This window comes from Nomascus leucogenys, chromosome X (assembly GCF_006542625.1).
Source record: "Nomascus leucogenys isolate Asia chromosome X, Asia_NLE_v1, whole genome shotgun sequence".
NCBI lineage: Eukaryota > Metazoa > Chordata > Mammalia > Primates > Hylobatidae > Nomascus > Nomascus leucogenys.
Window position 1 is genome coordinate 88,232,504 of NC_044406.1, and position 24,284 is coordinate 88,256,787.

At 40.9% G+C, this 24,284-nt stretch overlaps 1 protein-coding gene and 1 pseudogene across 3 annotated transcripts in view; both read right to left on the bottom strand.

Annotated features, from left to right (window-relative positions):
* NOX1 (NADPH oxidase 1) overlaps positions 1-7,961 on the bottom strand; it is a 31,271-nt gene extending 23,310 nt beyond the window's left edge. For 2 of the 3 annotated variants that reach the window (XM_003276446.3, XM_003276445.3), the window contains exons 1-2: positions 7,698-7,961; positions 4,330-4,425 (exon numbers count right to left, since the gene is read on the bottom strand). In XM_003276446.3, coding sequence (XP_003276494.1) covers positions 4,330-4,425; positions 7,698-7,742 — 141 coding nt within the window. In that variant the 5' untranslated portion in view covers positions 7,743-7,961. The remainder of the gene's footprint in view (positions 1-4,329; positions 4,426-7,697) is intronic. The other variant, XM_004092470.3, reaches the window with a different exon arrangement.
* Positions 7,962-20,901: 12,940 nt separating this feature from the next.
* On the bottom strand, positions 20,902-21,723 carry LOC100581992 (annotated as a pseudogene).
* Between the last annotated feature and the right edge of the window lie 2,561 nt (positions 21,724-24,284).

Consider the following 24,284-nt stretch of genomic DNA (forward strand, 5'->3'; position numbering starts at 1 on the left):
AGTATCTATAATGGCTAACTAAGAATGTCAGGCAATGTGGTGAACAAAAGCTGCCCTACTGTTTTCCATTTCTGGCTTTTCCACATGACCTGTGTTTTCTCCCTCTGCTGAGTCACGCTCCGACTGTTTTTGGTACAGACAGCCTGTTCTATTTCTGAGTAAATTTCCTCCGCTCATCTCAGAGATCCTGCATTTCCACATTGGTTCCCACTACTTGCTTATTTGAATCATAGAGATTTCTTAAAGCTAAAATTGGCAAGTGAATTGAAAATATAGGACTATAATTTCACAGTTCCATATTCTGTGGTGGCTATCTGTATAGGATGAATTCTTTTTAGAGAAAACATTTTTTCCTCATTGCAGCACATTTAAATACGCCAATGTATGTTCATTTCTCTAGATCCCCTCACTGGGGTTATAATTGAACTCCTGCTGTCATTAATGCATAATTGACTATGGATTTAAACTTCTTCCTCTGCTGCTTATCTGCTCTACTTCATAGTGAATCAAATTGTTCTCTGTATTTTCCCAAGGTGAGCATGAATTTAAGAAATAACCTGTGGAATGTTTAAATAAATTATGGCATATCAATGCAATGAATTGTTATTCTCTTAAAAGGCTGAGAGCTCTATGCAGTGATGCAGTGATGGTAAATGTTTTTTTTTTTTTTTTTTGAGACGTAGTCTCGCTCTGTCGCCCAGGCTGAAGTGCAGTGGCACAATCTCGGCTCACTGCAAGCTCCACCTCCTGGGTTCACGCCATTCTCCTGCCTCAGCCTCTCCGAGTAGCTGGGACTACAGGCGCCCGCCACCACGCCCGGCTAAGTTTTTGTATTTTTCAGTAGAGACGGGGTTTCACCGTGGTCTCGATCTCCTGACCTTGTGATCCGCCCACCTCGGCCTCCCAAAGTGCTGGGATTACAAGCGTGAGCCACTGCGCCCGGCGGTAAATGTTTTAATGACTAGCTTTTTGGGAGGAGGGGGACTCCTGATTTCCAGCATTTGCCAATTTTGATGATGTAAATACTCCCACCATGGCAGATTTCAAGACACTAACTTGATGTCATTGAACACCACTGAATGCAGAGTTGGGAAGAGATGCACGCAACTGGCATTGCAACCTGGTATGAGCTGGTTTCAGCACACCACTGGTTAGGCACTCACATGGAAAGATATCTGAGGCTGGGAGCAGTGGCTCACGCCGGTAATCCTAGCACTTTGGGAGACCAAGGCGGGTGGATCACTTGAGGTCAAGAGTTTGAGATCAGCCTGGCCAACATGGTGAAACCCCGTCTCTACTAAAAATACAAAACATTAGCCAGGCGTGGAAGTGCGCACATGTAATCCCAGCTACTTGGGAGACTGAGGCAGGAAACTTGATTGATCCCAGGAGGTGGAGGCTGCAGTGAGCAGAGATTGCGCCACTGCACTCCAGGCTGGGCGACAGAGTGAGACTCCATCTCAAAAAAAAAAAAAAAAGAAAGAAAGATATCTGAGATATATTAACATAAGCAATTTCCAGCCAATATCTACAAAGTGGGCCGGGCACGGTGGCTCACGCTTGTAATCCCAGCACTTTGGGAGGCCGAGGTGGGCGGATCACGAGGTCAGGAGATCGAGACCACGGTGAAACCCCGTCTCTACTGAAAAATACAAAAACTTAGCCGGGCGTGGTGGCGGGCGCCTGTAGTCCCAGCTACTCGGAGAGGCTGAGGCAGGAGAATGGCGTGAACCCGGGAGGCGGAGCTTGCAGTGAGCCGAGACTGCGCCACTGCACTCCAGCCTGGGCGACAGAGAGAGATTCCGCCTCAAAAAAAAAAAAAAAAAAAAAAAAATCTACAAAGCGATCCCTTTTTTGGTTAAAACAAAAAGCTGTGTCTTATTATATGTGTTTACCCAAACTCATAGAACTGTATACCAAAAAACAGCAAATTTTACTATACGAAAATGAAAAAGTGAATAAACAATAGTACCCACCTCAAAAACAAAACCTATGTGTCTGATACCATCTTGGTGGAGGCATATTTCATGTCAAGTGGTGTTGGTGTACTGTGGTTGTTGGTGTTGTGTGTGTTGGTGATATCTCTGGGGAGGGGGAGGGAGGAGGGAAATGACCATGGTATTGTTCATTCAGGTGATAGGTAACTAAAAACCCAGACTTCATCACTATGCAATATATGCATGTAAGAAACCTACACTTGTGGCTAGGCATGGTGGCTCAAACCTGTAATACCCGGCCTTTGGGAGGCCGAGGTGGCAATATTACTTGAGCCCAGGAGTTTTGAGACTAGCCTGAGCAACACGGAGACCCCATGTCTACAAAAAAAAAAAAATATTTATTTATTTATTTTTTGAGATGGAGTCTGGCTCTGTCGCCCAGGCTGGAGTGCAGTGGCGTGATCTTGGCTCACTGCAAGCTCTGCCTTCCGGGTTCACGCCATTCTTCTACCTCAGCCTCCCGAGTAGCTGGACTGCAGGCGCCCGCCACCACGCCTGGCTAATTTTTTGTATTTTTAGTAGAGACGGGGTTTCATCGTGGTCTCGATCTCCTGACCTCATGATCCGCCCACCTCGGCCTCCCAAAGTTCTGGGATTACAGGTGTGAGCCACCGCACCTGGCAAAAAATTTTATATGGATTTCCTTGCAGCACCTACCTAGTGATGTCCCTGTATTCAAGGTGAGCTGATTGGTGGGAAATGATAGCTGAAGCCTGGGAGAGTCGAGGCTGCAGGAGATGCCAATGATCATTGCCACTGCATGCCAGCCTGGCTAATGGAGAGAAAGACCCTGTCTCAAAGAGAATGAAAACAAAGAAAGAAAGAAGGAAGGAAGGAAAGAAAAGAAAAGAAAAGAAAGAAGAGAGAAAGAGAGAAGGAAAGAAGGAAGGAAGGAAGGAAAGAAAGAGAGAGAAGAAAGAAAGAGAAAGAAAAGGAAGGAAGGAAAAGGAAGGAAGAAGAAAGAAAGGAAGAAAGAGAAAAAAGAAAGAAGGAAAGAAAGAGACTTGCACTTATACCCCCTACATACATAAACAATTTTTAAATAATTTTTAAAAAACAAAATGTCCATGGGACATCAGCATAATTTATTTTTGTGCTGCTGACATTTTGGTCATGTAGTAATGAAGCTGTTAATAACTAGTCACATTTATTGCATCACTCTCTTAGTAAAAAGCTATTTTTAAAGCAAATTAATACCTCCTTTGGAGTTATAGTTTCTAAAGAAGGATCAAGGATGAACATTTAAAATGGAAAACAGCAGGGTGAAATAAACCATGAACAGAACGTTCAAATTAGTTGTGATCTCAACATGGATTCTTTGATTATGGAGAGAGAAAAAAGCATTTTTTAAAAGGACAAACTGTCTTTAAACATGTAGGTATCCTACATTGGGAGGATACCGAAAGCTACTGAAAAAATGACACTGTCAAGATGAAAGTGATTTAAAATCTTCTATCTGTTATTGCATAATAGACTAGAGGTAGCAGTCAAATATGCTCTTCTAACCAGGCAGCATCCGGGTTCATCAGCCTGTGAGAGAACCATCCTCAACTCCATGCTTCCTGCTGGTCACCTCCACACCCCTGTGCCCTACCCACTCCCTCCCTCCCTCTTCTGTTTTTGATCTGCCACTTCCCCAAGCTTCTCAGATTCTGTAACCTTGACCTGAGCCCTCCTTTCTGCAGGCCTTGAATTCTGTAGCACCCATGAGACTCCCCTAAGTATCCCTCCTATTTGATAGAGAGGTATGTTTCCATGACAGCAGTGTTTTCAAGTTGTGTTTGTTTTTTCTTTTTTACTTTCCTTTTTTTTAAAAAAAAAAACCAAACTCTTTCTTAAAATTGTAAGCAGATGTTCATAGATAGACATAGGCTGCTTTGGTTGAAACAGGGGCAGGAGCAGGAGCAGGAGCACTGCCCAGTTAGCCTTCCCCTCATACCCCGTAGGAACACTTGAGTTTCTGGAAACCAGTTCGAAAACCACTGCCTAATAGTTTTCTTTATTGCATGTTTCCTTTATTGGGTCTGGGTAGTGTGCCCCAGATGGGGTTATCAGATTTATTACATAAAAATACAGGATGCTAAGCTAAATTTTAACTTCAGACTTTTTAAAATAAATATTTTAGTATACCTGTGTTTCATACAGTATTTGGAGCACACTTATATCAAAAAATAATTTGTCATTTATCTGAAACTCAAAGTCAGTTGGGCATTCTGTACTTTTTCTGGCAACCCTAGCCCTAGAGAATATCAGGGCATTGGGTCACAAAGAAGCCAGAATCAGAGATAAGGAAAAAAATAGAGATTCTATCCATGACAACCGTAATACTCACCCCAAGGATTTTTCTTGTGTAGTAGTATTTGTCGGCCTTCTCATATTTCAGGAAGGCATCCACAAACAGGAAAACATTCAGCCCTAACCAAACAACCTAGAGGAAGAAAAAAAAACATGCAAGGAATAAAGTGAAATTTGAGTATGGGAAGGAGTAAATAAGGGATAGGGATAGGAATAGTGTCGCCTTTTTGGCTATTTTGTGTTTACTTGTTTTCATTTTAAATGAGTGCAATCCTGCCAGTATCTAACTGGCTTTCAGAGTGAGTTAGCACTTTGAGACATGCATTAGATTAGAGCAGGGTGAGCAAACTGAGGCCCACGGCCCATTACCTGTTTTGCCACAGCCTGCAAGCTCAGAATGGTTTTTTATATTTTATATTTTCAAATTTGCTAATGGTTGAGAAAATCAAAAGAAGAATATTTTGTGGCATGTGAAATTTATATGAAATTCAAATTTCAGTGACCATAAATAAAGTGGTATTGGAACTTAGCCACTGCTACTCATTTCTGTATTGTTTATGGCTGTTTTTGTGATACAATGATGGAGTAGAGTAGTTGGGACAGAGACCATATGGCTTGCAAAGCCTAAAATATGTACTATCTAGATTTTTACAGAAACATTTGCCATTTCTTGGACTAGAGCATTCAAACTGTTGCACCTAAAAGATGGCAGTAAGTGAATAAATGGATATCTGAAGAAACAAAGAACAAATTTAGCACCTATAACAATACCTATCTGAAAAGAACTAAACCATTCCAGATGGGCCTGCCTTTTTAATTACACTCTGACACACATTTTTCTGTTTTCAGACTGTGAGTCTTTTTTCAAATTAATCTATTTTTCCTTTGGACTCGTTTGAGCTCTTAAGACTGCTTTTGCCTGTCCCAAATTCTGTCTCTGCACTGGCTAAAGGTGAAATTTGGAACTCACTGCCCATTGCCTTGAGGACCAACCAACTGGTCTCTAGCCCAAGTGTGGAGGTGCTAGTCTGTAATTTGACAGGTCTCCAGGGCGCTAGTATATATCCGTCGACCCAGTATGAGTCAGAACCATCTCAGCACAACAGGCAAAGGGCCTTTAGCCTAGGACATGGCCTATTCAGACTCCGCAGATCAAGACCACTCACACACCTTTAGTACTATAATATAGTGATTTAAAGTGTGATATTGGAGTCAAGCTGTAGCATCACCAATTAATAGCTCTATAATCTCAGACAGACATGTGATTTAACTTTTCTAAACCTCAATTTCTTCACCTGTAAAATGAGGATAATAACAGGACCTACTTTATAGTAATGCTATGAGGCTTACATCAGATAATGTGTGTAAAGTGATTAATGCAATGCTTGGGGCTTAGTAAGAGATCAATAAGTGCTAGCTACAGAGTTGTGTCACCACCGAACCTGCTTTACCAATCAATTTCTTCCTGCTTCCTTTGCTCAGTTACCCTTTTCCAGAGCTGAGTGTCTTCCAGAGAAACGTCTTTGAAAGAAAAGAAAGTCAACAGTCACAGATACCTCAAGAATTTGGAAGACAGAGGACAGAAGTTTATTTAGAGGGAGCAGAAATATTTCTGGATCACAAAGAGACACAGGGGCAAATAACTGTGTCAGCCCATCATCAATTGTAGGCAAAGCAAATGATGAAATACAGTGATATCTAGGAGTAAGGCATTCCATTCCCCATCTTAGCTGTCATTTCCTCCACTATGAACGACAAAGAAGGTAAACTACAAGACCTGGGAGGAAGGAGGAATAAAACTATTTTTAAGTAATTTATTTTTTATTTAAAAATCAGTGCATAGGAATACATGTCAGAGATAATGAGAAGTCTAAGCTTGCCAGCTGGTTTGGTGGGGGATGAAAATTCAAAGCTAGAGAGTTAAATGTGAGTCACCATCATAGCTGGTAAACTCTCCCAGCAAAAAATAAGAGAGGGGAAAAAAATGCAGGTAAACGTGGATTTTAGAGCTAGAAACACCCTTATATTTGTATCTAATATACTCACTTTATTAATCCCCTGCTCCCCTCCCCTGCCCAATTCCCCCCAACCACACACACACACACAGGACCTGAAGTCTAGAGAGGATAAATAATTTGATCAAGGTCACCCAGTTAGTAGCAGAATTCAAAGTACTTGCCAGGTTCCCTTTCTCCTAAACTAGTGTTCTTTCCATTATAGTGCAAAAGGAACTCAATATAAGGCATTGAGCATTTAAAATATGTCATGGGATAACCTGACAAAATAAGCACTTTTGTTAAATGTAAAACAAACAACCCTCCAGGGAAACTCCACATATTTTTCCCTGGAGCACCTGGTGGGGAGGCGGGGGGGTAGACAGGAGAAAAAAGAAGCATCACACCTTCTCTCTTCTGTTTTGCCTGTGGGACCCAAAAGCAAAACAGGAGAAAAGAGAAAGAGTAATGAATCTAGGAAAGTGAGAAAGGACACAGGGAGCCCCAGGCTCACTTGTGGTTCAGAAATGGAAGAATGAGAGTGGAAGGAGGTGTTCAAGTGTTAGGAGAAAGGGATTGTGCATACATAGGTGATAAAGGGATTCTGGCCTGAACGTCTTTGGGGAGCTGGGTTCGAGTGATGCCAATCCAGTCAATTCATTGTGCGACATCTAGGTCTTATTTTCCTTTGTACAATCAATAAGTTGGTTTACATCTGCACTATGCAATGCCACAGCCACTACCCACATGGGGCTGCTGAGCACTTGAAATGTGGCGAGTCCTCACTGAGATGTGCTGTGGGTATACATACACATCAGATTTGAAAGACTCAGTAAAAATAAAAATATGTAAATTATCTTATTAATATTCTCAATATTGAATCCATACTGAAAGGATTTGTTGATATGTTGGTTTAAATGAATTATATTGTTAAATATTAACTTCACCTGTTTATTTTTACCTTTTCGGTGTAGGTATTAGAAAATTTAAGGAATTACATTATGTGGTTTGCTATATTTCTAGTGGTCAGTGCTGGGCCGGATGATCTCTAAGATCACTTTCATCTCAAACATTCAGTGACTTTTTGAAATCTTGATGGGACCAGTATAGGAAAGATAGAAATCAGCACTCATGGTAGTAGTTAGAAGTGAGATGTAAGAGAAAGGGAGATGACAGAAAACGAAAACGGATTGAAATTCCAAATACTTGTGATTAGACAACATGAACAATTGCATGTTATTTGCCTCTGTCCTCTCATCTGACCCAGAGTTGTATTTTTTAACTAACTGGTCTTGATGAGCCCAATAATCGTCATGGAATCATCTTTCCCTTTCAAATTACTTTACAAATATTAAAAAACATGATTTCTCCTTAATCCTTCCTAATTAATAGGAAGTCAAACATCACTTACCAGAAACAAAACTGAAAACCAGTGGTTAACCACCCAGTTTGCCATTGTCAAGAGGTGGTTTGGAGCCCTTCTAGGCAGCAGGGAAGATTCAGCAATCCGGATTCTGGAAAGGTCCTTCAGGAATGGAACCTTTGTCCAGCTCAGGGTCTGTGAGTCTTTAAGATGTCAAAAATGCACACCTACCCCAAGAGTTCCCGGGAATGAATAAGTTTATTCTGCCTTCCTTCTCTGGACGAACTGTGCTATCAGCTCAGATAGACCAGCCCTACCTATGAGAACCACAGGGGTTTTACCTGTGGGGATTTTACCCCTTCAGGAAATAGCAACATTCTTGGATGAAAATATTCTCTCTCATCATCTTATCAACATGACCTAATGTGAGGCATTTCCTTCCTAGATAAAAGATTTGCTAAAGTTTCTCATAAAAAAGATTATTAGTCTGGGTCTATAAACAGATTACTTCAGAAGTAGGGAGGGAAGCGTGTGTGGTAAGGAAGCTGTTTCAAAGTGCACTTTTCAAAGTGTTGCCACATCTGCTGGCTGCCATTTGGATTTCAGCCTGGCTAGCTCAGAAACTTTAGTATACCAGTTCCCCTGGAGGATGATCCGTGGTTGACATATATGATGATGGCTTTGGGGAGAGCTTGACTGGCTGGAAGGACAAGTGAAAAGAAGGGCTAAATAGAGCAAGAGAAATTTTAACAAGAATAAAAGTACACTTTGGTTCAAAATAAACAGAGGCAGAGCACTCAGAAGAATGGAGATGATTGTCTTCTAGTATGATAGATTAACTAGAGTTGTGTGTTCTGCTCTGGGCAGATTAACTAGAGTTGTATGTTCAGCTCTGGGCACTGATTTTTTTCCCTTTTCTAAAATGGTGAAATATACACAGAAGAGTATATATAACATACATATGTAACTTACAGAATAATTTTAAGGAATAAGTATCTATGTGTTCACTACTCAAGTTAAAGAAAATAGACTATTTTTCTCCAGTATCTTAAAGCTCTTTGTGTTTCCCTCCCTGATCACATCTATCTTCTTCCCCTCCTCTACCCCACCAGATGTAATCATATCCTGAAATTTGGGGTAATCATTCTGTTATTTTTCTTTATATTTTTACTAACTATAATTGCATCCCTAAACAATATATTGTTTAGTTTTTCCTGTTTTTGAACTTTTTGTAAATGAAACCTGGCAGTGTGTATGCATGCTTCTGTGGTTTGCGTCTTTCAACACTGGGTTTTTGAGATTCATACATGTACATGTAATTGCAGTTCACTTACACTGCTATCTGACATGCCATTGCATGAATGAATATACATTAATGTATTCATTCATCCTACTACTGATGGATATGATGATGGAACAATGTTGATAGAATGTCACACATATGCTACACTTTCTCTAAGGTATATACCCAGGAGTAAAATTCCAGGATCCTGAGATTTGTACATATTCTACTTTGCTGTATAATTCCAAACCCGTTCCGAAGTGACCACCTAAATGTATACTACAGAGAGTTATGAATGAGAGTTCTACTTCCTCCACATGCTTACCAACCCTCGGTATTTTCCAGACTTTTTTATTTTTATGATTCAAGTAAGTGTGGAAAACTATTGTATTATGATTTTAATTTGCATTTCCCTGATTACTAATGAGTTTGAGCATCTTTTAATTCAACTGCTGGCCATTTGAGTTTTCTCTTTTTAAAAGAGCCTATTCTGAGCCTATTCTACTTTTTGATGTGTATTTCTATTGGTTTTTCTTTTGCTTTTAGATTCTTAGGGTTCTGTTTATAATGTTATACTAATCTTTTATTGCTTATGTTTATGGCTTGTCTTTTCACTCTCTTAATAGTGTTTTCTGATAAATGGAAGTTCTTAATTTTAATGCACTCTGATTACCAGTCATTTCTTTTATGATTTATGCATTTTATGTCTTGTTTTAGAAATCCATCACTACCCACATATCAAGATACTCTTCTATATTTTCTTCTAAAATTTTATATTTTTGCATTTTACATTTATGTTTTGAATCCACCTGGAGCTGATTTTCATGTATGGTATCCAATTTACTACTTTTAAATATGGAAAACGAATTGCTCCAGCATCATTTTTGAAAAGTACTTTTTATTTTTATTTTTTTGAGACAGGGTTTCACTCTGTCACCCAGGTTGGAGTACAGTGGTGTGATCTCCCTTCACTGCAACCTTCACCTCCCAGGTTCAAGCGATTCTCATGCCTTAGCCACCCGAGTAGCTGGGATTACAGGCAAGCACCATCATGCCTGGCTAATTTTTGTATTTTTAGTAGAGACAGGGTTTTGCTATGTTGGCCAGGCTGGTCTTGACCTCCTGGCCTCATGTGATCCACCCACGTGGGCCTCTGAAAGTGCTGGGATTACAGGCATGAGCCACCGTGCTCAGCCATTTTTGGAAAGTACTTTCAAAAATATACTTTCTTCGCTGATCTAAAATGTCAGTTCTATTATATATGAAATGTCTATATACAAGAGTTTGTTCCAGAGCTCTCCATTTCAGTTCTTCCATGCCACTGCCTTAATTACTAAGTCTTGACATCTAATAAGACAAGTTTCCCCACCTTGTTCTTCAAGAGTGCTTTGGCTATTCTTGGCTTTTTGTTTGTTTGTTTCTTTGTTTTTTTGGGGGGTGTTCTGTGTTTTGTTTTTATTCTTGGCCTTTTTCATTTTCATGTAAATTTTATAATCAAATTCTTGCGTCTCCTTTGTTATATTCACTTCTTCTTCTTTTTTTTTTTCTTTCTGTGAGACGGAGTCTTGCTCTGTCGCCCAGGCTGGAGTGCAGTGGCGCAATCTCGGCTCACTGCAAGCTCCGCCTCCCGGGTTCACGCCATTCTCCTGCCTCAGCCTCCTGAGTACCTGGGACTACAGGCACCTGCCACCACGCCCGGCTAATTTTTTCTATTTTTTAGTAGAGACGGGGTTTCACCATGCTAGCCAGGATGGTCTCGATCTCCTGACCTCATGATCCGCCTGCCTCGGCCTCCCAAAGTGCTGGGATTACAGGCATGAGCCACCGTGCCCGGCCTGTTATATCCACTTCTAAGAACTTTATATGTTTTCATGAGGTTGTAAATTATATATTTTATTTTTATTTTTAACGATGGCTGTTAAAGATACAATTTGTTTTTACATATTGATTTTTATGCCCAGCAACATTGCTAAACTCACTTATTAATTGTAATAATATTTCTGCATTTTGTCTTAGATTGTCTATAAAGTCACATTTTTCGCTCTAAACACAGTTTTATTTCTTTTTTCTAATTCTTTTTTTTTTTTTTTTTTGAGACGGAGTTTCCCTCTTGTTGCCCAGGCTGGAGTGCAATGGCTCACTTCAACCTCTGTCTCCCGGGTTCAAGCAATTCTCCTGCCTCAGTCTCCCGAGTAGCTGGGACTACAGGCGCCCACCACCATGCTCGGCTAATTTTTCTATTTTTAGTAGAGACGGGGTTTCACCATGTTGGCCAGGCAGGTCTCAAACGCCTGACCTCAGGTGATACGCCCGCCTCGGCCTCCCAAAATGCTGGGATTACAGGCGTGAGCCACCGTGCCCAGCCTTCTTTTTCCTAATTCTTATAATTTTTATTTCTTTTTCTTCGCTTACTGCACTCACTAGAACTTCTAGTACAATGTTGCACAAAGGTAGAAGTAGTGATCCCCTTGCCTAATTCCCAATCTCAGAGGGGATTCTTCCATTTCACCCTTAAGTAGAATGTTTTGTATAGGTTTTGTAGATATCCTGCTACATATTTTTATTTTACTTTACTTTAGGCACAAAAGCAAATATTTATTTAAAATAGAAAAGAAAGCACAGAACAATTAACAGATTTATTGAGGTATAATTTATATGCCATGAAATGTTCCCATTATAAGGAGTATAGCTCAATGCACAGCACATTTTCTATTTATTGTAAAAAGCTGAAAAATCTCTTCAACATCACAAAACCCATAAAAATAACATTTTCATTAGCTACCGAACACACCTGCAATTTAGTATCATAATGCCAGGTGAAATTGGCACAGTGGGTGGTAGGAGTTTTCCTGGAAGCCATTTCTACACTAAGGCAGCTATCAGTTAACTAGATATAGAAGTGTCAGTGAACCACATAATATATATTCTCCTAAATCCAAACTAAATATACCACCAACACAGCAACCTCTTATCTGTATTCCAGAAATGCTCATGGCCGCTCCAGCATCACTTGACCTGAGGGGAAGTGTGACAGAGGGAAGCTGGAGTGGTAAGAGACAGTCAATCATTAGCGATGAAAATATTTTACATTTGTAAATTTTACAAAAACACTTGCCCATGCCCAAGACCACACATTAAAAGAGAAACTAAAGCCTGTCCATGGAAGGGTGACCAGGATGATGTAATGACTTGAAAGCATCCTATATTAGGAGGATTTAAAGAGTGTAGGGAATTTGGCCTGGAAAGAGGTTTATCGGGGACATGAGTTTATCTACATTTTTTTAAAGAAGATTTAGATTGTTTTGTATGTGACCCAAGGAGTCAACCAAGCAATAGAGGCTCTAAAGTAACACACTTTTGGTTGGGTGCAGTGGCTCACGCCTATAATCCCAGCACTTTGGGAGGCCGAGGCGGGCGGATCACCTGGGGTCAGGAGTTTGAGACAAGCCTGGCCAACATGGCAAAACCCCATCTCTACCAAAAATACAAAAATTAGCCTGGCATGGTGGTGCATGCCTGTAGTCCCAGCTACTCGGGAGGCTGAGGCACTTGAACTGCTTGAATCCAGGAGGTGGGGGTTGTGGTGGGTCAAGGTCACGCCACTGCATTCCGGCCTGGGTGACAGAACGAGACTCTGTGTCAAAAAATAAAAACGAAAATAAATAAAGTAACACAATTTTTTTTCAATATAAAGCAGAATTTTCCAACACAGGTGTTCAGAGAAGTAAAGAGGTAATGAGTTTCCTATTACTTGAGACTCTCAAGGAAAAATGGACAACCCCTTGTCAGCTTTTTATAAGGGGAATATCAGCACCAGGTGGATAGTTAACTAAATGTCCCTTAAATATACTCCAACACTGAGATCCTGTGATTCATAAAAGAATGATCTATAATCTGGATGACAATTTATGTATTATCTAAAGAATTATGTATGCCATGCTGATTGGACCCTTACGTCTGTGAGGTAGGACCCCCATTCCCAATATCAGAGTACTAGGAAGTCCGTTGATAAGCTGGTGATCACAGAATCTGAGCTAAGATAGTCAGATGATCTTAACGGAATATTACTATTAAGCTGTAGCAGCAAACTCACTTGGCCCTTTTCAAGATAAGATTACACCAGCAAATTCAACTAAAATATCCATGCCCCAAATCTGAAACCTCCCTCTCTTGGGCAATACCAGACACACTAAAAACTTCTCACCATCAAGACATTTATGTGGCCAACAAACACATGAAAAAAAGCTCATCATCACTGGCCATTAGAGAAATGCAAATCAAAACCACAATGAGATACCATCTCACGCCAGTTACAATGGTGATCATTAAAAAGTCTGGAAACAACAGATGTTGGCGAGGATGTGGAGAAATAGGAATGCTTTTACACTGTCGGTGGGAGTGTAAATTAGTTCAACCATTGTGAAAGACAGTGTGGTGATTCCTCAAGGATCTAGAACCAGAAATACCATTTGACCCAGCAATCCCATTACTGAGTATATACCCAAAGGATTGGAAATCATTCTACTATAAAGACACATGCACACGTATGTTTACTGCAGCACTATTTACAATAGCAAAGACTTGGAACCAACCCAAATGCCCATCAATAATAGACTGGATAAAGAAAATGTGGCACATACACACCATGGAATAGTATGCAGTCATAAAAAAGAATGAGTTCATGTCCTTTGCAGGGACATGGATGAAGCTGGAAACCATCATCCTCAGCAAACTAACACAGGAACAGAAAATCAAACACTGCATGTTCTCACTCATAAGTGGGAGTTGAACAATGAGAACACATGGACACAGGGAGGGGAATATCACACACTGAGGCCTGTTGGGGGTGGCAGGCAAGGGGAGGGAGAGCATGAGGACAAATACCTAATGCATGCAGGGCTTAAAAACTAGATGATGGGTTGACAGGTGCAGCAAACCACCATGGCACATGTATACCTATGTAACAAACCTGCACGTTCAGCACATGTATCCCTGAACTTAAAGTAAAATAAAAATAAGTTAAAATAAATAAACGAAACTTCTCACCATCAACCTCCCTTTTTTGTAAATTCTCCAAGAATTGCTTTCCTTCTGTTGGCTCTAGACATTATAATAGTCTCCTCCACCCTGTATTGCTTCACCTATCTTAATGTTTGCATTTCCCAGGTTTATGGATTATGCGGCATTGATTAAATTTGAGATTGCTTCCTGAAGATCTCTAGGGAGTACTTAAATGTCATCAGTAACTTATTCACAGTTTTACCATAGACTGCAGTCTTTCGGAAAGATTTCCTGTAGACGGTTGATCCCACCCATGGTAGGTGGATTCTTGCAAACTGTAAACACAAAGCCCTTACCTGACCTGCATGTTCTGTCTTCTTCCTGATCACTTGTGTCTGTCCTCATTTGTCCCAAATTTGCCTTTACAGTTACAACTCTTTTACACCTCTTCCAGGAGTTAATATATAACAGAGAGTGTTGAATTACATAACAGTTTAAACGTGTGCTTAGGACATCAGAAAAAATTGTTTTGAGAATTATTTTAAGAATTTATAAAAGAATTTGATGGTTGGTTTTCAAAAACAAAAATTTAAGTAGTCATGGGGAAAATGATAGTTTGTTTTACTTATTTTATTGTTTATAATTACTTTTAATTTGAATCCATAGAAGATGGTGTTGGGAGGACATTCATTCCTTTTAAATCTTAGAGCCTTTCAAGGTATTAATCTGGTCTTGATTACAGCGTCCAAAAATGGAACATTCCATAATGATAAGAGGGACTGATACATGTGGAATTATTTGAAATCAATTCTTTTTACTATGTTGGAGCAGAACCAGACCTCACCAAAGTAGCACCTCTTAAAGGCAACATGGTATGATGGAGCTGGATTTGACCTCCAGCTCCCCACTCACTATTAATGCTGCCTTGGAAAAGTCTAACTTTGCTCAGCCTCAGTTTCTTCATCTGTAACCTAGCATACTGATCCCTCATGGAGAAAGTGTTCAAATTGTAGCCTATATTGACAGGCAGAAAGCAAAGTGGTGGTACGGAAGAGATGGTAGAGCAGTATGGTGTAGTGGTTAGAAATAGATTCCAGAGCCAGTCTACCTAGGTTTGAAGCCTGCCTCATTATCCATAAAATGGGTTGTTATAAGAATTAAATGAGTTAAAGTATGGAAAGCAATGAGAACACTGCCTGACATATAAAAAGCACTCCATAGTTGCTTGCTACAATAATGATGATGATGATGAGCCCTAAGAAAATATAAGCAGAGGACCTAAACTCAATGGTACTTTCTTTTGCCATTGAAAAGGGGAGCAGAAACTATAGATCAGAGACCATTATTATACAAACTTTGTAAGATTATGAAACTTTTGTCACCACCTTATGTCTGTCGGTTTTACCCTGTTTTCTCCAGAGTTTAGCAAATTTTGAATGAGCCTGCGTGCTTGGCTTCAATAGTAGAAAGAAACTGGGAAGGTGCAGAGTTTTTGTCTTATTCTTCAGCTAGGCTTGGGGAGATAATTACCAAAGGAGGAAACAGGTGGTATCCCCATGGCCACAAGGAAGAAAGGACACTGGGGGTGGCCCTAGGCCTGGAAAGGGACCTGGGGACTCAATGATGGAAAGGTTTATGTAGTTCCCTGTTCTATCTACTTCCATCACAGGGCTGTGGTGAGCATCAAATGAGCTAGTATGTATAACAGTGATTTTTAGGCCAATAAGTATCATAGAGACATCACTAGAATAGCAGTGAGTACTTTCATGTTACATCTGCTACTTTGGAAATCTGCCCTCAAAAGTGTATATGTAAGACTTATTCAGCTCAGAAACAATATTCAACTCCTGCCTTTTCTTTAAGACCGATTAAGCTCTGCCTCTTCCAGGAAGTCTTCTCTGACCACCTCAGTCATCATACCACACTGTCTTCCAATTTTCATAGCATGACATAGCATGAGTTCCTCATCTTCTTACCTCTCTCATAGCCTGTGACACCTCCCATTGTTATTTACCCTTTTCTGAACAAGTCCTATCTTATCCAGATTGCCCCTTAAGGCAGAGCACAAAGCTCTCTATGCACAGTAGATGTTCAATAAACATTTGTCATGTGGTGGTGTGGTAGGCAGAATAATAGCCCCCTAAAGATGTCCACATCCTAAGCCTGTGAATATGTTACCTTGCATGGCAAAGGGGAATGAAGGTGGAATTAAGATTACTAATCAGCTGACCCCAAAGCAGGGAGATTATTATGGATTATATGGGTGGCCTAATGTAATCACAAGGATCCTTAAAAATGGAAGAGGGACACAGATGTCGGAGTGACGAGATGTGAGAAGAACATGACCCACTATTACTGACTTTGGAGATAGAGAAAGGAAGCCAGGAGCCAAGGAATGTGGGCTGGAACTTCTCCCCAAGAGCCTCCAGAAAGGAATGCAGCCCTGTCAGCACCTTGATTTTAACCCAGTGAGACCCAATGCAGAATTTTGACAACCAGAACCATAAGATAATGATAAGTGTGTGTTGCTTTAAGCCACCAAGTTTATAGCAATTTGTTATAGCAGCAATAGGAAAGTAATACAGATGGTAAAGAAAAGACTTTCCTGCAACCATATTTACTGGCTCTGAACTAACTACTCTGCCTGGGAAAGAAGATAGGCCGGGTGCAGTGGCTCACACCTGTAATCCCAGCATTTTGGCAGGCCGAGGCGGGCGGGTCACTTGAGCTCAGGAGTTTGAGACCAGCCTGGCCAACGTGGTGAAACCCCATCTCTATTAAAAATACAAAAAATTAGCCAGGCATTGTGGTGGGCACCTGTAATCCCAGCTAGCTACCTGGGAGGCTGAGGCAGGATAATTGCTTGAGCCCTGGAGGCGGAGGTTGCAGTGAGCTGAGATCACGCCACTGCACTCCAGCCTGGGTGACAAAGCGAGACTCCATCTCAAGAAAAAAAAAAAAAGATAAAGTCACAAGTTTTCAGAGCTAAAGGTTGACAATGTACAGTCCCTACCATCAGCATAATGTGCTGTGGATAAATGCATTAGAACTATTTTGGTTGCAAGTAAGGCAGTATGTAAATGATTGGCCTCTTAAATAAGGAAATGCAACTACTTTAAAAAAAAATCTTTTTCCTTTGTTGTATTAGGAGCACTTAACACATTCTTAGCGGAAGGGACCTCTCCCATAACAGAATGCAAATATTTGCCCTCCCTTCCGGACAGTACAAGATGAGACAATTTGAATTTTGAAGACTGAGCCCTCTTTGCAGTTAAGAAAAATATTTTCATGGTTAAGACTTTGGACGCTGCTTTGAAGCTCTTCACCATGGGCCATCAAGATCTCTCAGTAAAAAAAGAAAGAAAAAAGAAAAGAAAAAGATAAATTGGTTGCTTCCCTTACTTTGGAATTTCAACCTCTTTGGACATAACCATGAAATAACTGGTCATTTAACAGTTTCATGGTTCCATTTCTAAAATAAGACAATGTTGCTTTCAATGAGACCAGAGCAGATGAGAGGCAGAGCAGAGTGTAAGCAGGTCAGATTGGCAGTTACCTAGGTAGGTTGTATGGATTTTTTTTTCTGAGAAATTAGAAATTCTATTCCTCCTCTCCAAACCACTAAAAAATAGCCTTTTCATTAGTGTGTTATAAGGCAGAAAAATTTCACCATTTGGAATTTTTCCTTTGAGAAAAGCTTTGTTCCTGAAAGCTATAGTTAAATTCCATTGTTACCTTGTGGTGGTGGAGGGATGAGTGGACTTGGTCTTCTGTCCAAGGGAGAAAGAGAAATAACTCATCAACCCACGATCACCTGTTGCTCATTATATTTTCACTGAGAGTAGGGTCCAGAGAGAAACACACCTAACAGAGGTAAACTTGAAGGTGAAGTACAAACAGAAAGATTTGTAACAGGGGCATCTGACAAGAATTAATAGTTAGAATGGGATACTGCAGCAGTGGACTTTGAAAAACAGGAGTGCATTGGGCATTTGGAGGTGGGCTGAAGCCAAAGTGGGTGCCCAAGTGGGGAAGCTTGGAGATGCATTTGATCCATCCAACAATGCCCTCCCCTGGCCTACTGAATCAGAATTTTCATTTTAGCAGGACCACCAGGTGCTTCACACCCATATTAAATTTGAGATGCTTTGTCCCAAGGTGTCTGCAACCCACAAGGGCTTAAAAACTACTGACTTAAGCAGGTTTGGAAAAAGATTAAATAGAAAAAAGTTTGAACCTGATCTCAGAAAATTGTTAAATTAAATTCTTTCCTGTGTTCACTTAAAGATTTGTCTTTTAAGAAACAGTTTTTAAAAATCAACTTTTCTCTCCTCCCTTGCTTAAATCTTCACAAACCACAAACAAGCTTACTTTCATTATTGCAGGAAAAGCCTGAACTTACTTGGATAAACATCAAAGGTTCCTGTTAGAGTCCTCTTTTGATCATTAAGAAGATATGAAAGCAAACAATAATCAAAAATCCCCAAGAGACTTTGTTTAGATCTCAATTTGTCTTAGTAATTGTCATAAGTCATACAAGAGCTGGGAGGCAGCAGGCAGGAGGTCATTAGGTTCACCACTCAATTTTCAGGCAGGTCAGAACTCGAAGTGGACAATTCTGTTTTAAAAAACCTCTGAGGAACAAAACATAGCCATTGCTCTGACTTAAAGCTCTTACATTCAGAAATCTCAGCTAGAAGTCAGTTTAGGGCTGGGCACGGGGGCTCACATCTGTAATCCCAGCACTTTGGGAGGCCAAGGTGGGTGAATCACGAGGTCAGGAGTTCAAGACCTGCCTGGCCAACACGCTGAAACCCCGCCTCTACTAAAAATAAAAAATTAGCTGGGCATGGTGGTGGCACACCTGTGATCCCAGCTACTCAGGAGGCTGAGGCAGGAGAATCACTTGTACCCAGGGGGCGGAGGTTGCAGTAAGCCGAGATCATGCCATTGCACTCCAGCCTGCGTGACAGAACAAAACTCTGTCTCAAAAAAAAAAAGAAGAAGTCAGCTTAGGCCGTGTGCAGTGGCTCACGCCTATAATTCCAGCACTTTGGGGAGGTCGAGGCTGGTGGATGACCTGAGGTCAGGAGTTCATGACCAGCCTGGCTAACATGGTGAAACCCCGTCTCTACTAAATATACAAAAGTTAGCCAGACGTGGTTAATACCTGTAGTCCCTGTAGTCCCAGTTACTCGGGAGGCTGAGGCTCGAGAATTGCTTGAATCTGGGAGATGGAAGTTGCAGTGAGCTGAGATCGCACCACTGCACTCCGGCCTGGGTGACAGAGCCAGACTCCGCCTCAAAAAAAAAAAAAGAAGTCAGCTTAGTTCCCTAGCCTTTTCTGAGCCTGTTAATCTAATGGAAGGGATCACCCTTTTCTGTCTCATAGGTGGTCTAGCCAGGCCCATTAATGTGTGCCTATCGGGCCTGAAAAGAGCTAGCCAGGCTGGAGAGAGAGCAGGTGATGGACAATCTTTGAGTAAAGATTGACAATGTGTTTCTGTCTTGGAACTAACCTCTCTTCACTCTGATTTTTGCTACCATTAAGTAGTTTCCTGGTAGTACAAGAAGAGAGAAAAAAGGCAACTGTGGGAGAGAGGAGTATTTTATTGTTTTATAATTGGTCTCTTAGATAGGTGTAGTTTATTTCAAAGGGGGGAAATGAATGTCTTTAGGAGCTTGAAATAAGCTGTATTTTCTCAGTGGAAACTTGATTCTATTGGATTTTTTAGAGATTCAATCGGAGAACAAAGTGAGTGTTCATTCAATGTTCATTCAACATTTATTAAATATTTAATTTTGAACAGGCATTATGTTAGGAGCTAATGATACAGAAGTAAGTAAGATGAACAAGTTTCTTGTCCTCAAGGAACTTATATTCTGTTGGGAGGGACAGATAAAAACAACCGAAAATAAAAGTATTTCAGGTAGTAATGAGTGCTATGAAGAAAACTGAAACAGGAAAGGGAGTAGGAAATGATGTGTGTGTGGTAGAGAGGCTATTTTATTTATTTTTTCTTTTAATGGAAGCCTATCTTTATCCTCATTAAAATGCTTTCTGATATGGTCATTTTTAAAAGTCCACCCAAACACTTCAAATCTGTGGGTTTATGGAGCAGCATTAGCCAGCAGCAAGTTTCTATTCCTGGCAGAGCTTTGAACTTGAATTGTGATAGAAGCATTCAACATAATCAGGGGTAGTGGGTAGGGAAAGTCCAAATCTCTGCCAGTCCCAAATCCATAGAGTTGTCATTTCATTCAAGATAATTAAATTATTTATTGATTACACATGATAATGGATGATACACAAGCTTCATTCCCAACTGTAATTTTATCTGATACCATTATTCAATTTAGATATATTGTATATGATGTGCCAACAATCATTTTTATAACCAATAATTCCATGATTTTGCTTAGGTAGTCCCTTTCAATGGTGAACTTCGGGTCACAACAGTAACTATCAGTTCAATTACACCAAGGTTTCTGAAGACAATGGCTTCTCCACCCAAGCAGGTTGTACATAAATTCCAAATAGAACCTGGCATCACCCTGAAGGAATTCTAACTTCACACTGTTGGGGAAATTTACCAAGATGGCTTCAGAGTAGACTAACTTTACACCGCACGTTAAAAAAAAAGACATTTATTCAGCATCACGATCAGACTATTACATTTAGCAATCAACAACATGGGTGCAAGGAAAAAAATCTACATTAAAACCCTTTGTTGAAATGCTTTACACTTTCCTCAGAACAGAAACTAAAATAACCTGTTATACAATTAGTCACAAATACAGTCCTCAAGTTTTTTGCCCATATACATGAATATTTGTCTAAAATATGTCTTCTTTGTAGCAGCTAGGCCCTGTCGCCACTGTGCTTGGCTGAGTTCATGAATCTGTTGTAACCTGCAGCTTCCTTGTCACTTCTCTGGCTCTCCTCTCCTGCTAAGCTTTGTTTCCTAATTAACATCTTCTGCCACTGCCATAGCTACTGCTGCTACTGGAACCACCATAGCCACTGTGGTTTGGTGGTTTGGCAAAGTATTGGCCTCCACCACCATAGGGGCCAGAGCTTCTGCCCCAAAGTTTCCTCCCTTCACGGGTCCAAAATTTGAAGACTGACTGTTGTAATTGCCAAAATCATTGTAGCTTCTACCACCTCCAAAATTGCTTCCATCATTACCAAATCCATTATAGCCATCCCCACTGCCACCATATCCACCATCACCATGGCTGCCACCAAAGCCACCACAACCACTGACGTTTCCTCCATGACCAAAGTTGTCATTCCCACCGAAACCACCTCCACAACCACCACCAAAGTTTCCAGAAACACTTTGACCTCTTTGGCTGGAAGAAGCACTAGCCATCTCTCACTTTGACAGGGCTTTCCTAACTTCACAGTTGTGGCCATTCACAGTATGGTATTTCGGAATGACAATCTGATCCACGGAGTCATGATAGTCAAAGGTTACAAAGGCAAAGCCCCTTTTCTTGCCACTGCCTCAGTCATGATTTCAATCACTTCCATTTTTCCATGCTGTTCAAAATAATCTCTTAGCTGATGTTTTTCAGTGTCTTCTTTAATGCCACCAGCAAATATCTTTTTCACAGTTAAGTGGGCACCTGGTCTTTGATAATCTTCTCTTGAGACAGCTGTCTTTGGTTCCACAACTTTTCTATCCACCTTGTGTGGCCTTGCATTCGTGGCTGCATCCACCTCCTCCACAGTGGCATATGTAACAAACCCAAGCCCCTGGAGCGCTTGGTGTTTGGATCTCTCATTACCACACAGTCTGTGAGCATTCCCCATCGCTCAAAATGGCTCCTCAGGCTCTCGTCGGTTGTTTCAAACCTCAACTCTCCAATGAAGAGCTTCCTCAGCTATTTGGGCTCTTTAAGAGACTCTGACTTAGACACGATGGAAGGGAGAAGAGAGACTTTAATGATGCTTCTTTGTTGGCATCCATAGGCAGAAAGGAGCCAGCTGACAAACTTATCTGGAGAGGCTATTTTAAATAGAGTGATCAGGGAAGGCCTTTTTGAGAAGGTGGCATATGAGATAACATTTGTATGCTGAGAAGGGAACAGCCAGGCTTCTTTAGGGTTCTAGACAGAAAGACTTGCCATGTACAAAGGACCTGAAATGAAAATCAGCTTAGTGTGCTAGAGGAACAGCAAGAAGGCAAGAGTTATTCGTTGAATTGTGTCTCCCCAAAAATTCATATGTTGAAGACATAACCTCTAGTGCCCTAGAATATGACCTTATTTGAAAATAGGGAACTGGCTGGGTGCGGTGGCTCATGCCTGTAATCCTAGCACTATGGGAGGTTGAGGTGGGCTGATCAAGTGAGGTCAGGAGTTCGAGACCAGTCATGGCCAACATGGTGAAACCCCATCTCTACTAAAAATACAAAAATTAGCCAGGCATGGTGGTGCATGCCTGTAGTCCCAGCTACTCGGAAGGCTGAGACACAGGAATTGCTTGAACCCGGGAGGTGGAGGCTGCAGTGAGCCGAGATCACACCACTGCACTCCAGCCTGGGTGACAGAGCAAGACTCTATCTCAAAAAAAAAAAGAAAAGAAAAAGAAAAAAAGAAAATAGGTATCTTATAGATGTAATTAGTTAAGATGAGGTCATACTGGAGTAGGGTAGGCTCCTAATCCAATATGACTGTGTCCTTATAAAAAGGGGGCAGATTTTTTTTACTTATTTATTTATTTTTTTAGAGACAGGGTCTTCCTAGATCATCCAGACTGGTCTCGAACTCCTAGCCTCAAGCAATCTTCCTGCGTCAGCTTTGCGAGTAGCCATGATTACAGGTGTGAGGCACTGTGCCTGGCTAAAAACAGGGGGAATGTTTGAATGCAAACATGCACATGGGGAGAACACCATGTAAAGATGAAGGCAGAGATCAGGGTGATGCTTCTATAAGCCAAGGAATGCCAAAGATAACCAGCAAACCACCAGAAGATAGGAGACAGGCATGGAACAGATTCTTCCTCACAGCCCTCAAAAGGAACAAACCCAGGCAGACGTGGTGGCTCACACCTATAATCCCAGCAATATGAGAGGCTGACGTGAGTGGATAGCTTGAGCCCAGGAGTTTGGGACCAGCCTGGGCAACATGGTGAAACCCCATCTCTACAAAAAATACAAAAATTAGCCAGGTGTGGTGATGCGTGCCTGTGGCCCCAGCTACCTGGGAGGCTGAGGTGGGAGGATCACCTGACCCCAGGAGGTCGAGACTGCAGTGAGCCATGATTGTGCCACTGCACTCCAGCCTGGGCGACAGAGTGAGACCCTGATAAGGAACAAACCCTGCCTCCAGAAGTATGAGGCAACACATTTCTGGTATTTAAACCACTCAATTTGTGATACTTTGCTATGGCATCCCCGCAAATGAATACAACCAGAGTTGCTGGACAGAAGTGAGGGTAGGTGGGGAGAGGTAAGTTCAGAGAGGTAGATAAAAGTCAGATTACCTAGGGCTTTGCAAATGGACCTAAACTCATTGTTTTTGGTAGATTTAGGAAGCTTCTGAAAATTAGAGGTAGGCGAGGGCCATAAGTCACCTCTCCTACAACCTCCTTACTAGGTAGAATATTAAAATGAAGGTAATTGTCAGACTGAATTCTATGACACATACAGTTATTAGCAATCAGGGACCAAAACAGTCACACAGTCTCTCCTTGTAAAGTAGGTCAAGTATAGGTTGCTGCAAAAGTAATTGCGGTTTTTGCCATTAAAAGCAATGACAAAAACTGTAGTTACTTTTGCACCAACCTAATACATGCTCTGATCTTTAGGAACTCCAGCAAGTCCTTTGCATAAAAAATCCACATGAAATAGTTGGCCTAATATTATGGTAACAGGATCAACTTATCTTCTGGTTGGAACAGGAAAATCTTCTATTAAGTGTTACTATTTATTTATTTTATTTATTTATTGCTGTGTTACAAATTACCCCCAACATGTAATGGCTGAAAACAACATTTATTATCACTAGGGACATCTAGCAAACTGGCTCTATATAGGATCATACAAAGTCTGAGGCCTAGATGCCATTCCAGAACATGCTGAACTGTTGGGCTGGCTTGCCAGATTTTTATCTTTTATTCATGCAAGCATGAAGGTACATGGACAAAATTTCTAGCCGTTGCACATATTTTTAACAGAATTCATTTCACCAATGAAATATTATTTCTTACACCCTTTATACTAATTAATGGACTCTCTGGTACAAGGTTTCCTCCCCTGAGGTTCTGTGAATAGAATTTAGGGGTGCTCTTTGGACTTTGATGGGAAAAATTACACCTTTATTTTTATTCATTTCTAATTGAA